Source organism: Nipponia nippon, unplaced genomic scaffold (genome assembly GCF_047370975.1).
Source record: "Nipponia nippon isolate SJK-2023a ecotype South Korea unplaced genomic scaffold, ASM4737097v1 scaffold_4, whole genome shotgun sequence".
Classification (NCBI taxonomy): domain Eukaryota; kingdom Metazoa; phylum Chordata; class Aves; order Pelecaniformes; family Threskiornithidae; genus Nipponia; species Nipponia nippon.
In genome coordinates, this window is record NW_028262358.1 from 85,457,256 (window position 1) to 85,471,122 (window position 13,867).

Consider the following 13,867-nt stretch of genomic DNA (forward strand, 5'->3'; position numbering starts at 1 on the left):
GCTGCCCATGCAGAAGGGCTCGGTGGGATCTCCCACCCGTCGCTGTGGAAGGACCATGTAAGCAACGTTCCAGTTGGCTTCACTGCAGTTGCTGGCCTTTACCAGCAACTTTTTTTGGCAAGGTTTCAATGGTGCTTTCCTTGCCCACAATAGTTTGTGCCAGTTTCTGGAAACTTTTGTTTCAAAGAGGCTTTTTCTGGCAGTACAGTGACCTATATGCAAACAAATGCACAGCATGTTCTTTTGAGCCGGAGAAAGGCTTGCTAAGACATTCTCTCTTCGATTTGAAGAAATACCAAGTGTGTAACAATGATTTCCATGAAGAAGGTTCTGCAAATTCAGCATAATACTGAATTCAGCAAAAAATTATGCGGTTTGAATTAACACTGTATAAAAGACTTCCAGCCCGAGTTGCCTCAGAGTTCAGAGTTAATACCCGATCCTTGCTTTTCTCTTCCGAGGAGAGGGAAAAAAAAAAATGTTGAATTCTGCTAATTTTCTTGCTACTACATGCCAAAGCCCTACGGTGACCTTTTCTCTTTGCACTCTAAACCCTTTCCCTGTGAAAATGAACAATACGCTTCCCAGTGCAGGGTTTCACCATCTTGCTCCTGTCCTGCAGGATAAAGCCCTCTCAGAGAGGAAACACCTCATGCCTGGAGGTCATTCAGTCCATGGCAGATCGTGGAAAAGGGAAGACCGTAAATCACTTGTGTTGAAACATTAAAAGCTGATAAATAGGTGGTCCTGAGCCATAGCCCAGCCCTGGCTTCCCTGTGCGCAATGCAGGGCTCGGGGTGCTTCCTGGAGCGGCCAGGGGCACGGCTAGGGGAAGTCTGCGTCAGGCTGAGATTGCAGCCGCCAGCCATGGCATCCACGTGGGCTGTCAGCGGCTGCGGGAAGGGGCACGGCATGGATCTGCTTTTGGGAAGCCCCTGGAGTCACAACGGTAGCCAAAGACTGCAGGAGCCTTGGGAAAGCGTGGCGATATAAGCAGCTGGGTGGAGGTCCTTCCCAGGAGCGTAGCTAGGGATCTGCTGGAGTGAATGATGCGATTTACAGCCCCAGCATCTCAGTACCACATCGGTCAGGTTTCCTAGCATAGAAGGCAGGCTTGCTTGCCAGCGGGGAAATACACCGTGGTATTTTCAGCACTTCACAGGGCATGCAATGAATTTTTTTAGAAAAATACACTTGATGAGAGCTGTAGTTAAAAAGTGGGAAATTACTAATTAGTAACGAAGTAATTCAGGGTTTGATTCACATAAATTGCACTATTACTGTAAAAAAGGATTGCAATTTCAGGCAAACAGTGGTTTTTGTTTTTTTAAAAAGGCACTGAAAATATAATTGATATTCTGTTCATTACCTGCCAGGTTTCAGGTTTCTTGTACATTTTTTCATCATCTGAGACATTACAGGCATGACATGCCTGGAAAAAAAGAAAAAAAAATGAATGCTTTCCTCTTTGCATTGTCATTTGCAACTCTCAGGTTTTCCCACTAGGTTGTTCTTGTAAACTCTTGCCTTTCATAGCACGCAAGAGTGACCACTTAGAACATCATTATAACACTATCATTAGCATCAGAGTTCAGTTACACAGAAAGCTATGAGTGGGATGAGCTAAGTATCATTTTCTCTTTTACCTTACTGTAGTGCTAATAAAATGATTGCTGTCAATTCTTCTCGTTAGTCTCTATTTGGGAGGGGAAAAAAAAAAAAAAAAGAAATGTCTTCTGATTAAGAAATCCAACTGGTAGCATAAAATTTCCCACAGTTTCTCCCTCCCTTACCTGTGGGCAGATCGATAAGCAGGTTTGTATCTTCTGTCTAGATATGAAGTTGGTGAAGGGCTAATGGATACTGGGTTCGTTGGTTGGTTGTTTTTTTTCTGTTTATGTAGGCATTTCAGCTGGGTACTCAGAAGTGTAGCATGAGTCAGCAGTAAATACTGAAAATACAGGTAAAAGAGAAGCTGTAAGCATCCCGTGAAGAATTCCAGTAATATTATAGTTTTGTAACATTGGCAAAAACACCTGTTTTGTAGAAAGAGTCATCATAGCCACTAGCTTAAAAATACTCCTATAACGGTGAGAAGATGGAGTTATTTTTGAGAAGTCTAGTAAATACTTACAAGTACTTACTTGTACAAGTAACAAGCAGGTCCATTTTTGTCTAGATTATTAGTATCTTTCAAATGACACTGTAGGAAACTGGTACACTGTCTTGAACGCATGACGAGAAATAGTTTGAAGTCATGTTGTGTCTACATGTGTACCTGTATATTGTACTAGCAAAGGAAAATGCTGCAAAGAACCACATTAAAAAGTAGCAGAGGAGGAATTTTGCTTCCACTTTCTGCAGTGGTCAGATATTTGCAGTGCAGCAGTATAATACCAAAATACGCCTGTCTGTTACCCTTAGCCCTGTATGCCTCTGAATCTTATCCCTCAGAAGGCAGTTGTTGTTCGGAAAAATAATTCCTTAAAATACTTGAACTTTGTGTGTTTGCACGACTTTCCTTTCGGCAGCAGATAGAATACATACAAATAATCCCTTTTCCCCATGTAAGCCTTGAAACAAGTGTGTTCGGTTTGTTTTGGCGTACATAGCGTGTTCAGACACAGCACAGGCTTTTACAGTTTCCTACTCAGGGAAACTGAAATGGGAAGATCATGCAAAGAGGATTCAGTCTGGTGCTGGGCAGAAAGTGTTGGGTAAGAGAAGAATTACTTCAGTGTGTCCAAGAGCAAAAGGGGGTCATGCAGTGTTGGGTGTTGGGGGAAGCTGGCCCACCACCACCACCACAAGTCCCATTCCCGTGTTCAAAGGCGATGCTGGTTGCAGAAACTGCAGAACAGCAGGCAGGGAACTTCCTAGCTCAGAGAGTTGTAACAGGTGTCTTACATCCTTCCAACCTCTGCTCTGCTGTCAAGAGGGGGAGACTTATCTGCAGGCAGGAGTGGCCCCAGCACCCACGTGCTGCCCCGCCACCCAGGGCTGGACCTTCACACGGGTTGGGGGATTTTCTTGGGTCTGGAATTCAGAAACTGCTCTTTTCTGTAAATGACATTAAACTGCTGGTGAAGGTGTGTTGCTTTAGCCATACCTGGAAATGAATTTCTTCTAAGCCACTGAACATCTCTCTCTCCCCCTTAAGGCTTAAAATAGCTCTAATTCTGATTGAGAGATGAGGTCACTGTAGTTAGTGGCTTGTCTTCGTCGGGTACAGTTCCACCTTGCCTTTCACTTGAGTGGAGGTCATCAGCATAAACACGCAGCGCTGCCTGTCCGCTGGAGAATAGGCTGGGGTTTTGAGGGTTTTTTCCCTTAATCTGAAAATAACAGAAGCAAGCACAAAGCCCTTTTTTCACTATTAGAAGACCTGACAGTCACTCTTGCTTTTTTTGCTAAAATCTTTTAAAATTTCCCATGTCCCCATGTTATTGCTTCTACTAAATCGAAAATCGTAGATGCATAGTAGGTGGTTGAAGGAAAGCACTGTGCAGTCCATCTAAACCATACTTTGGTTTTGAGGGGGGAAGTCAAGGAGGGGTTAGGTAATTGAAGCACGGCGGAGTGAAAGCCAGTGGCAACAAACACCCTTCCCCACACCTTTCCCGAGCAACTTGCTCAGATTTAAGAATTAATGGGCTGCTTGGCCACAGTCCCGGGGTACCCAGAAAACAGGCAGCATCCCGCCACGCTGCATTCACCCAGTGGCTGCATTGCTCCTCACCCCCTTGTTTGTGTTTTCTTCCTCCCTTCTCCCCTGCAGGGTGTGAACGGCATGTCTGTGGATGAGAAGACTGACTCCCCCATGTATGTGTATGAGTCAACGGTGCACTGTACCAATATTCTCCTCTGCTTAAATGACCAGCGGAAGCAGGACATTCTCTGTGACGTGACGCTGATCGTGGAAGGGAAGGAGTTCCGCGCCCACCGGGCTGTGCTGGCTGCCTGCAGCGAGTACTTCTTGCAGGCCTTGGTAGGGCAGACGGAAAATGACCTGGTGGTCAGCCTGCCGGAAGAGGTACAGTATGTCGCCGTGCCCCCACCGTACACACGAGCCCCCTCCATCCCGCGCGGTGAGGAAGACCACCGTGGTCCGCTAAGGTGGCCAAGGGGAGCGCGGCACAGGTTTTGGTGCCTACCCCGGCACGGCTCTGGATGTGGTTTTTGTGTTTGGGTGGGTTGCCAATCACTGAAGGATGGACATGTTCACGCCACCCTTCCTCACCAGCGGTAACTCCTAATGGTTGTGGCAGCAAGGCTTTAAGATGCTTCAGCTCGCCTTTCTTGCCACCACCGAGGGAGTCATACCCAAACGCTTAGTTACTGTAGCCTCGTTCAGGGCATTATCAGGACCTTGATATTCTTCTGCTCTTCCAGACAGGAAATCTGAAAGGGGTAATTTGGCTGCTAGACGGCAGGTTATTGGTGAAAAATCATTTGAGCTGTCACGTTGTTGGGAGTCTCATTGCTGTCCACCCCTCTCCAGCAGCTCATATCCTTGTCCTCCTCTTTCCCCTCTCCTGCACCTCATTCAGCCTTGCTTCCTCTCGCCTCCCCTCACAACGAGTTTGGGATTTAACTGCTTTGGGCCACGTGTTTTCCACTGAGAAACCATGAACACGGTCTGCCAAAAAGCAGGGTTTTTCTCATGCGGCATGGCTTCCACAGCAGGAAGCCAAGGGACGTAGAAAATACATACCTCACTGGAAAGTTTACTTTATTTTACCACAAAATCTCACTGGCTGGCTTCCACCCCCACTGTAATTTCCTCACAGCCATACGGCCGTGACAGCACAGCTACCGTAGGGCACGCTGGTGGCTTTGCTGCCCACAGAGGGGAGAAGTGTGCCTGCTGGCCAGGGCTGCCATCCCCCACTGCCTTGGCAGTGCCTGCCCGGCATCTCCGGCTGGGATGGGTGGCATGAGAAGGGTGGTGATATATCCAGGGCATGGGATGGCAGTCACTCTGTGGGAAGGTACCCTGGCATACAAAGGGTTTTTCACCATCATTTGCTTAACGCCCATGAAGAAGCACCATGTGTTTTTAACTGATGACAGGTCCCAAAGTGTCACACATTGTTTTTCCCCCTCTCTGGTTTAGCTCTCCAGAGACTTCAGCGTCGTCGTGATGTTGTCACGGCACAAGTTGGAGAGCATCAGAAGAAGTAGGTCACCGGGTGTGACTTCATGAGTCTTGACGCTGAATATTACTCATGAAGAAGTTTCAACCCAGACATTTTTGCATAGGAGTTAGAGATAACACAGAGGACGCACTAGGATGTGCACTATGATTCTGCCATGTCCACTAATAATTTCCAGTGGAAGAATCGAGTCTCAGTCAGTGTCACATAGCTTTCGCACTGCAAAGCAAGGGCAGGAGCAGAGAGGTGACAAAACGTGCCCAGGGGTGCACAGGTACAAAGAGGCAGGAGAGTATCGGTGCAGAAAAATAATTGAAATTCATATAAGCATATACAAGAGTGACTGAGATGCTCAGAAGAAGGAGCCTGGCTTAAAGGAGGAGAAGACAAGACCGCGGCAGGTTCATACTGCTGGTGTGACAACTGCGACATGCTACAGCTCTGTGTAGGCAGAGGAGATGAAATGGCTGAGAGGAGGAGTTTCTCTTTAATACTAAAAGACAGTGTTGACGCAAGCATTGATTGGTTTCAACTGGCTTTTAGTAAAAGTAGATTGTAAATGAGCAGATTTCTAATCACAGCGCTGGTGAGGTGCTGAGCCGCAGGCCAGTGGGAGGAGCAGGGTGGTGGAGGGATCATGACGTGTCTGTACTTGGTGACCCAGTCCTTTGTTCATATGACACTAAAGATTTAAAACACAAAAGTTTGTCTTTCTGTGTGTTTTATATGAGATACTATGTAAAAAAACTTCCTCCAGTCCAACCATAAATGATTTCTATTTAAGTGAATCCCCTTTGGAGAAATGAAGTACTGGAGTTTTACATTTTAGAATATATCTCAATGAAAGATGAAAAAGATTTAGTGACTTAGGGTTACACTGGCTGCTGTTACAGCTCCAGGGAAGTCCGTGGATTTGCAGAAGCAGTGAATCTAGTTCTCAAGGTTTTTCCCAGTACTCCGAAATTGTCATGCTTCACCTAAGACCACCACTGTTATTTTGCCACATGCTTCTATTAGTTGTAGAGCGCCAGGGCTTTAATTTTCTCATCCTGGAAAAGAACTCTCTTAGCCTATTAAAAAAGATACCTACAGTTACCAATGCTTACTTGTACAGGTATTTTCCACATGCAAATTAATTGCTGTTAACTGCATTGCATCTAATTTGCTCGGTGGCTACTTTATTTGAATAGCTATATGTGAGATGGTCAGTTAAATAATTTCCTCACAAATGCTAGTCACTTGGGGTAAAGAGAGCTGCCTGATGAACTCTGTTATGCCTCAGTTATTCCTTGGTTAAGGTGCACGTCTCTGCTTCTGGCATTGCTTTGCTTCAGGGTGCTGGGCACTTTGGTAGGTGCCCGTCTGTGGATACGGGAAGTGCCGCCAACAAAGAACAGTGTCGGAGCTTCCCACGAAAGAAACTGAAACACTCCTGTTTTTTAAGAGCTGCTAGAGCAGGGGAAAAAATATCTCGGTTATATTGCATTAAAAGAAGTTAGCAGGGTCTTTTTCAGTTCACAAGCCAATGGCTCTTCCCAAGGCTATTGTTTTTAGTCGGTGGTCTGGAGAGCGCTGGCAGCCCATGAGTTATTTCTAACAGTATCTGTGAAAACTGACTTAATCTGTCATGGAGGGGGTTATTCCTCCAGTGGGAAAAACTCAAACCAAAGTTGAAAGTTAACGTCCTGAGCCAATACTTTTTTCAGGCTTAGAGACAATTTATGTTGGCATATAGTTGTTACAGAAAAACAGAGATCGAAAATCATTTTTAAATATAGTCTTCACAGTTCAAAACTTTTCTGAAGGTGACGATCACTCCTAAATTAACAAAGATATTTTTAAGTCAACCATGCGAGCATTGCATTTTAAGTTCTGGCGTGGTTTGAAAACTGCTAAATTATGCAATTGTGGAGAAGGGGCATTATTATTATTATTTCTCAAAAGTTTGATGTTGGAGCTGGATAAAGCTTTACATATAAAGCTCTTACACTCATGTAATGTTAGTGTGAGGGAGCTTAACATCAAAACAAAATAACTTATTTTTGATTATTCAAAGCAGTAAATCTGCCTCTGAAGTCTGAATTGCAGACTTTTTTTTTTTTCCTGCATAGCATGTTGGGGTCTGTTTGTTAATCTGGCATCCAGACATTGTTAACTGTTGTCTAGCTAAATAGTGAACAGATGTTTTTTACATTATTTCTTGTTTATATCCAATTACAAGTGAGAGCAGTCTTTATGATATGCCAGTCATTTCAGTAGGGAGACATTGTGCACACACAGAATTGAGACTAGTTGAACTTGTAGGGTTTTAAACCACTGCAAAACCTTGTGTATAGACATTTCGGGCCAGTTCAAGCGTGACTTAATGTGCCTCAGTTCAAGCCTTTTCCTAATCAACTTAAACTAAGTCAGTACAGAGCTAATTCTGCACTGATTGAGGAGTTTCCATAAACCGTTTTGTACTAGCCTCGGTAATTTGATTTTGTACTACACCTTTTGTTAAAGCATTTTAGTGTGTAGATAAGCGCGTGGAAAAACAGCCCCATAATAACAAGGGCTCCCATGTGGCCATGGTGTGTGAAGTATCAGCCCTCAGAGCAGAGTTAGAGGAATGGAGTGTGTCAGCTGCCTACAGCTAATAAAAAAGGACCCCATTAGCTCTTAACTTCTATGCTTTTCTCTTCATTTGCAGTTTTTGGTAAACAACAAGAACCTCGCCCGCTTTTCACCCAGGGTATTTTTCAGCAATTGTACAGTTTTCCTCTAGCAGCTGCTGTTAAATGCAACCCAAAATTAATATTTTCCAAGAGCTGAGTTTTGAGCTGTAAAGTTACTCATTTACTCCATACCCCTAACTGTTGTTTTGTTTTATTTAATCATGAAAACTGGTCTTCCTTCCTTTAACAAGGCACTTAATTAAGCTTTTAATTCATGATAAAAAGTTAAATGGCACTTATGAGGCTTTTTTAATGGTTTCCACTTCCCATCCAGATTACAAAAAAAGGTGTGATAGAGAGAGAGACACGGCTGTCAGCCAGGGGTATTGTAGGTCATGCCAATATTAGCTGGCAGCAGGCCATTATCCAATTAACATTGCTTCATCGCTGCAAGTAATAGCTCTCGAGTAGATGATTGAGTCATTCATGCTGTAGTGGTACTCTACGTTACTTGAGAAGGAGCCAGTGCTTCATCGAATAGGCTTTTTATTCGCTATTATTACCTGCCTGGCTTTGCTAACAGAAGTGCACAGCAAGTCTGTATGGGCAAGCTGGAAGCTGGGCGCTGGACAGAGGAGCATCGTCGGTGCAAACACCTTATTCACTTGGTTTTCTGAAAGCTGAAGTTGCGGTTAAATGGTGAAAAGGCAGAAACAGCAACAACAAATAAAACCGCTCAGTTGCATTAGATTCCTACAGCTTAGAAATGAGATTCCTGGCCTTGCTTGCGGTTTTTTTTTTACTTTGGAGTGTACATTTGAAAAAGCCTTCACCTGGTCATTCCAGCAATGGGAGCACCAAATGCCTTCCTCTCTGGTGAAGTTAAACACAGGTCTTCTGAAGTAGTAGACCAAGCTTTCTCTAGCACTGGTCTGATACTATCCTTTCTGTTATAAAACCATCTTGCTTCTCAAGTGGGTTGGTCAGTTTTACCTATAACCCTCAAATTTCTTGAATCTGTTTCAAAGAGTGGTTACTGGTAACTTTTTTTAGTGCAATGAACTATATCTGCTGGAAATGTTGCCTTCCAAAAGGGTTGAAAATGGAGTTGTCTGTGGCTTACAAATCTTCGAAGGGGCAAAGGGAAGCAGCGTCTCTTTTAGGAAGAGGGGGTGGGATGTGCTTGGGGAGCTTTTCTGTTTGTTTATCCGCACAGCTCTTTTCTTTGCTATTAAGAGAATGATGTTCAAAGTAGATGTTAGCGCACACCATGGGCTGAATTTCTCTGCGTTCTTACTGCTTTACCACTCCCTGACAGCTGCTGCGAAACCTGCCATTTCCCCACGAGGTCTAGCCCTGTGAAATCTGTCATCTGCTTCTTCGGTTGACGTGGGTTAACTCCCTCACCCGGTTACTCTTTGCAAGGAGAAAGGCAGGACGGGATCTCGATTCGGATTCAAGGCTGGCAAAAGCTGAGTATGTTGGAAAGCGAAGGCATGCGGCACCCTGGGTGGGACTGAGCCAGGCATCTAACATTACTATGGCTCGTAGCTGACAGGGAGGAGAAATACTGGCAGCTGCTAACCATCCATGCCAACCCGCCAGCCTGAGGGAAAAATGCTGGGAATTAGCCAACAAAAGATGATTGCACTGAGGAGAAAATCAAAGGCAGGATGCAGGAGGTCAACTATTACATACCCTGCTGGCTAAAGGCAATTACTATTCCTTTCTATCTCTCTAGAAATAAACGATATTCTCTTACTTTGTCTCTTTCCTTTCTGTGTACTGTGTATATCTATGAATATAATATCTTTAAGGAATGCAGGGACTGAGCTGGGAGTGCTCTGCACAGGAGCGTGGAGTGGAAGAGGAGATAAATGTGGGGAAGAGGAGCAAGAGGGCAAGAAGAAAATGTCTGCTTGGAAGTTTGTTTCCCAGCTGGAAGGATGTTATTACACAGTAGGGAACAGCAAAAGACCCTTTTTCTTTGGCACCCCAGAGATGTATTAGGAGTAGCTAAGGTTAGTTCTTACAGAATGGGAAGCATTAATGTGGTTTTCTTTTTACATGACTATCAGCCATTGATGTTCCTCACAGCACTGGCCACAATTAATTCTGCTTTGGCTCAGGAGGCAGCACTGACCTGAAAGTCTTCCTGAAAGCCACCACCCCCTTCATCTGCAGAGCTTTTTGTAGTGGCAAGAGGTTGTAACCATCAGGCTTCAAATAAAGTCAGGCTTCAAACTCATTTACACCTCAGCCTCACCTCAGCAATGCCACTTCAGTGAGTCTGTATGGATGAAAGTTGGGTCTTTGGTTTCCGAAATTCCTCCTAGGGAATGTGTTTTTTTTCATGCTGATTCACAGTGCTGACACTGCACAGAATGATGACTGGAGGCTGCGGATCCGTAGTGAGAGTAAAACTGAGCATTTGGATACTTTTTGAGGTCTTACATGACACGATACTAATTCAGGAGAAACCCAGAGACAGAAATGCACATCGTTTTATGTGTGTCGCATATGTAGCACAGTACAAGGTACAAACGACGTATTTTGTTTCTAGCAGGTGAGCGATAAAACAGAAATGAGACCATCAAGATGCAATATGAAATTCCATCCATGTCTCACTGCAAAAGCTTCCGGCACTGCCTGATTTTTCATGCCTCAAGTATGATGCGGAAACTACCCACATACTTTTCATTCCACATGGTGTAGCTTCCATTATTTTCTGATGAGGGCTGTCTCACTATTGGTAATTCTTCTCTGATCTTTTCCAGTGGAAAAAAATGAAATACATCTCTGTTGTATTGTGGGGAGCGCTAGGCTGAAAAAAGTGAAACAAAAGCTGTGCATACGTGCACGGTAAGGGGAGAAAATCTTGCGCTAACTTCTTTACCCTCCCTTTGGCGGTAGTTGTACTATTTATTTCTTTATTCGAGTAAGCATATAAAAATGTACTTTCGAAGGGAATATGGAGATGAATGCGCAGAATGAAATTCACCACTGGGATAAGTGGACTCAATTTCGTTGCCTTTGTTAGACTCCTGCGTGCTGCTAGTGCTAAATCAGGCTGATTGACTGTGATTGCACTCACTATTGAAAAGGCAGTTTGCAGTGTGGAAACTTTCTCGCTCAAACATGACAAACATAATCTAAAATGTAAAAGATGTCCCGAAGAGTAAGTCTTAGAGGTAGACTATGCTAAGGGCATGAGCAGAAGCAATAAGCATGTGTAACAGGAGGTGTGTTTTGTTTTGTTTTGTTTTGTTTTTTGTTTTAATTTGGGATATTTTTTTTTTTGCTGTATTCAAATATATATGTGGGCATGAATGAAAATGAGGTGGCTAAGCCATGACTGCACCTCAACACTGTGAGCACTCTGGCCCTGCAGACTGAAAGATCTCCTCTTCTCCCCCTCCACCTTTGATTCTCTTACCTTTGCTTTTTCTCTCTCTAAAAAAGCTTTGAATTTCTTTAATGCCAGCAAACTACATATCTGCTTTTTTAAGAGTCCAGAAATACAGGCTGAGCATTTGCCATTTGAATAAACAGACAGATAAGGCCCAGATAAGGCACCCCTCAGCTTCACCACATCAGAGACCACAGCCTGTAAGGTACTTTCTGATCCCAGTACCAAGCTTTGTTTCGTTAGTGTTCCCAAGAGTCAAAGAAGATAAGGTTTTATCTCCATACAGCACTTTCTGACAAGGATTCCCCAGTGAATAATGTCAGACCGACTGTTTTTCTCGGCTACCAGTGAAATTGAGCATGTTATGGGGTGGAATATGGCATGTATTCAAATGATGCATTGCAGCAGTCAACAAACATTAAGGCTAGGAAGTATGGTTCAATTTGGAAGTGAAATACAGGTTTTAGGTGAGCAGAAGGCAATTGAATCGTTCTAGGCTTTGGGAATGAGATGCTCTTTGTGAATTTCACGGGCAGGCTGTCGGGTTTTTTAGAGGAACAAGTAGACACACTTTCTGTTACATGTTCGATGCAAGCTCTGAAGAGAGAAATGGCTGGTTTATTCCAGGACTTTTGTGCAGTGCTGAATTTTCATCTGTCCCACTGTGATGGGAGACCGCCAGCAAACACCTCTGAGTTCCAGTGCAGTCTAACACTACTAAAAGCTGTGTCCTTGGGCACTTTATTTACTTTCATAAAATAAATAAATAGGAGCAGCTGTACTTAGTCAAACTACAGATCCATCTAGCCCAGGCTTGGTTTGTTTTAAAAATGAGATTTCATTTCTCTGAAAGAGCTTGAGAGGAGGCTTGTGTGGTTGTTTAAAGACTTAAATGAAAAGAAAGTATCAGGCGTATCTCTAGAAAGCATGTTTTAATTTACTGGGGAAAGATATCATGAGAGCCACTGGCAGTTGTTTTGAAATGAGATTAAAATCGACTGAAAAATTTGGCATGTGTTTTTAGCAACAAACTGCTCACTGATGTGTATAACTGCACATTGTTTCATAACTGTAAGGCAAATGGCCTTGGAGAGGGACAAGCTTTAGACACCCCTTGAAGAAGTTTCGTGCTCAGTACAGATGTAGTTGAGTGGAATTTAAGATCCTAAGATAGCATAGATCAGATTTGCTAATAAACCTTTCTGTCCTTCAGTTTGCTTAATCTGACCTTCTAAGAGTGGATGGCATCAAAGTGTGAGGTTAAGTGTAACTATCTGTTTCCCACACACAGAAGTAGTTGAGAATGTTTTTTAATTTTTGTTTTGTATTTTGGGATTATTTTTTTTTTTGCTTAAAGTTTGCACAATACATCTTTTGGGTCACTTAAGAGCCAGTGATGGAGGCTTTAGAAGACTTTGTGAAGAAGGGAAGGTTAATTCATAATTGAAATGGCACTAGGAATTTCTTGCCGTGACCCAGGGACTGCTGCTATCCGGGGGGGTCCGCAGTTAAAACAGCCTTAGCTGCGCTGAGAATGGCAGAGAATCACGGTACTAGCTCTTTGAGTAAAACTGATATATAAACAAGGTGTCACCAAACAGCTGGAATTGAGAGGTATCAGCTCTGAAGTTAAATAATGGTAACATAAAACCTTCAGCAGGAGAGTTTTCAGGTCTCCTGTGAACAAATAAACTACTGTCATCACCTCTCTGCGAATGCTGCGGTGGAAGCTGATGCATCAGATGGGAATTACAGCGCAGGTCTGTGCATCAGGTCAGTGATGATTAAATCACCTTGTGTGAACCACTCAGCTATGTTTACCTCTCTCTAAACTGGTTCACATTACCCCACATGGAGGTGAACAGACTGACCCACAGCTGCTCGTCCCAGAACAACCCGTGTATCTGAAACCAGAACTTCCAGCTTATCACTCCTCAAGTGGAGTTTCGATCTCATTTTCTTCCCTCTGTACCTTTTAAGCATGCAGGAGGCATTGAGGGGATTTTCAGACTAGTTGCAGCATTTCTCAAGATGAATGGGGGTAGGATGGAGCTGCTACCTGCCTTATCTGGCCGATTGGTCCTGGGTGACGGATGGGCTCTACCCTGTGTCCTCTGCTTGCTCTTCCTGCATCACCCCTGAGGTCCTGTGCACTGCCATCGATACGAGCTGCTGAGACTACCACATCCAAGAGGAAAGTAGGCTTGGAGGCATGGAACAGATGAGAAAGAGTCTGTGAAACACTACAAAGACTTCCCATCCCTTACCAGGAGACGGGGGCACTTTGAGGATGCTTCTTTAGGAACTTTTGCCTAAGTGACAGAACTGTTGCAGACTCAGGTTCAAAAAGAAAGTCTTAATTTTAGAAAAAAGAAAATCTTGATACTTAGAGCAAGATTTAAAAACTTTTTCTTGTATTATTGTAGCTTGTGGACATCCCATCTATCCCAAACAATAAGCGGGTAGGTACCTAGCAAGACTTGGTCTCTTCCACTGAGAGCTAATTAGTCTTGGCAGATGGGAGCTGTGAGTTTTCAGGTCCCCAAAAACCAGGCACCTTTGTTTTGGTGTTGAAGCAACCATATTTAGTTGAATATCTGTTTGGGTTTCGGAAGGCACATGCTCCACACCATTCCTTACAGCAG

General features: G+C 43.8%; 1 protein-coding gene across 2 annotated transcripts in view; it reads left to right on the forward strand.

Annotated features, from left to right (window-relative positions):
• Positions 1-13,867, forward strand: part of BACH2 (BACH transcriptional regulator 2) — a 192,776-nt gene that overhangs the window by 137,045 nt on the left and 41,864 nt on the right. For both annotated transcript variants that reach the window (XM_087777141.1, XM_087777140.1), the window contains one exon: positions 3,779-4,033. In XM_087777141.1, coding sequence (XP_087633267.1) covers positions 3,791-4,033 — 243 coding nt within the window. In that variant the 5' untranslated portion in view covers positions 3,779-3,790. The remainder of the gene's footprint in view (positions 1-3,778; positions 4,034-13,867) is intronic.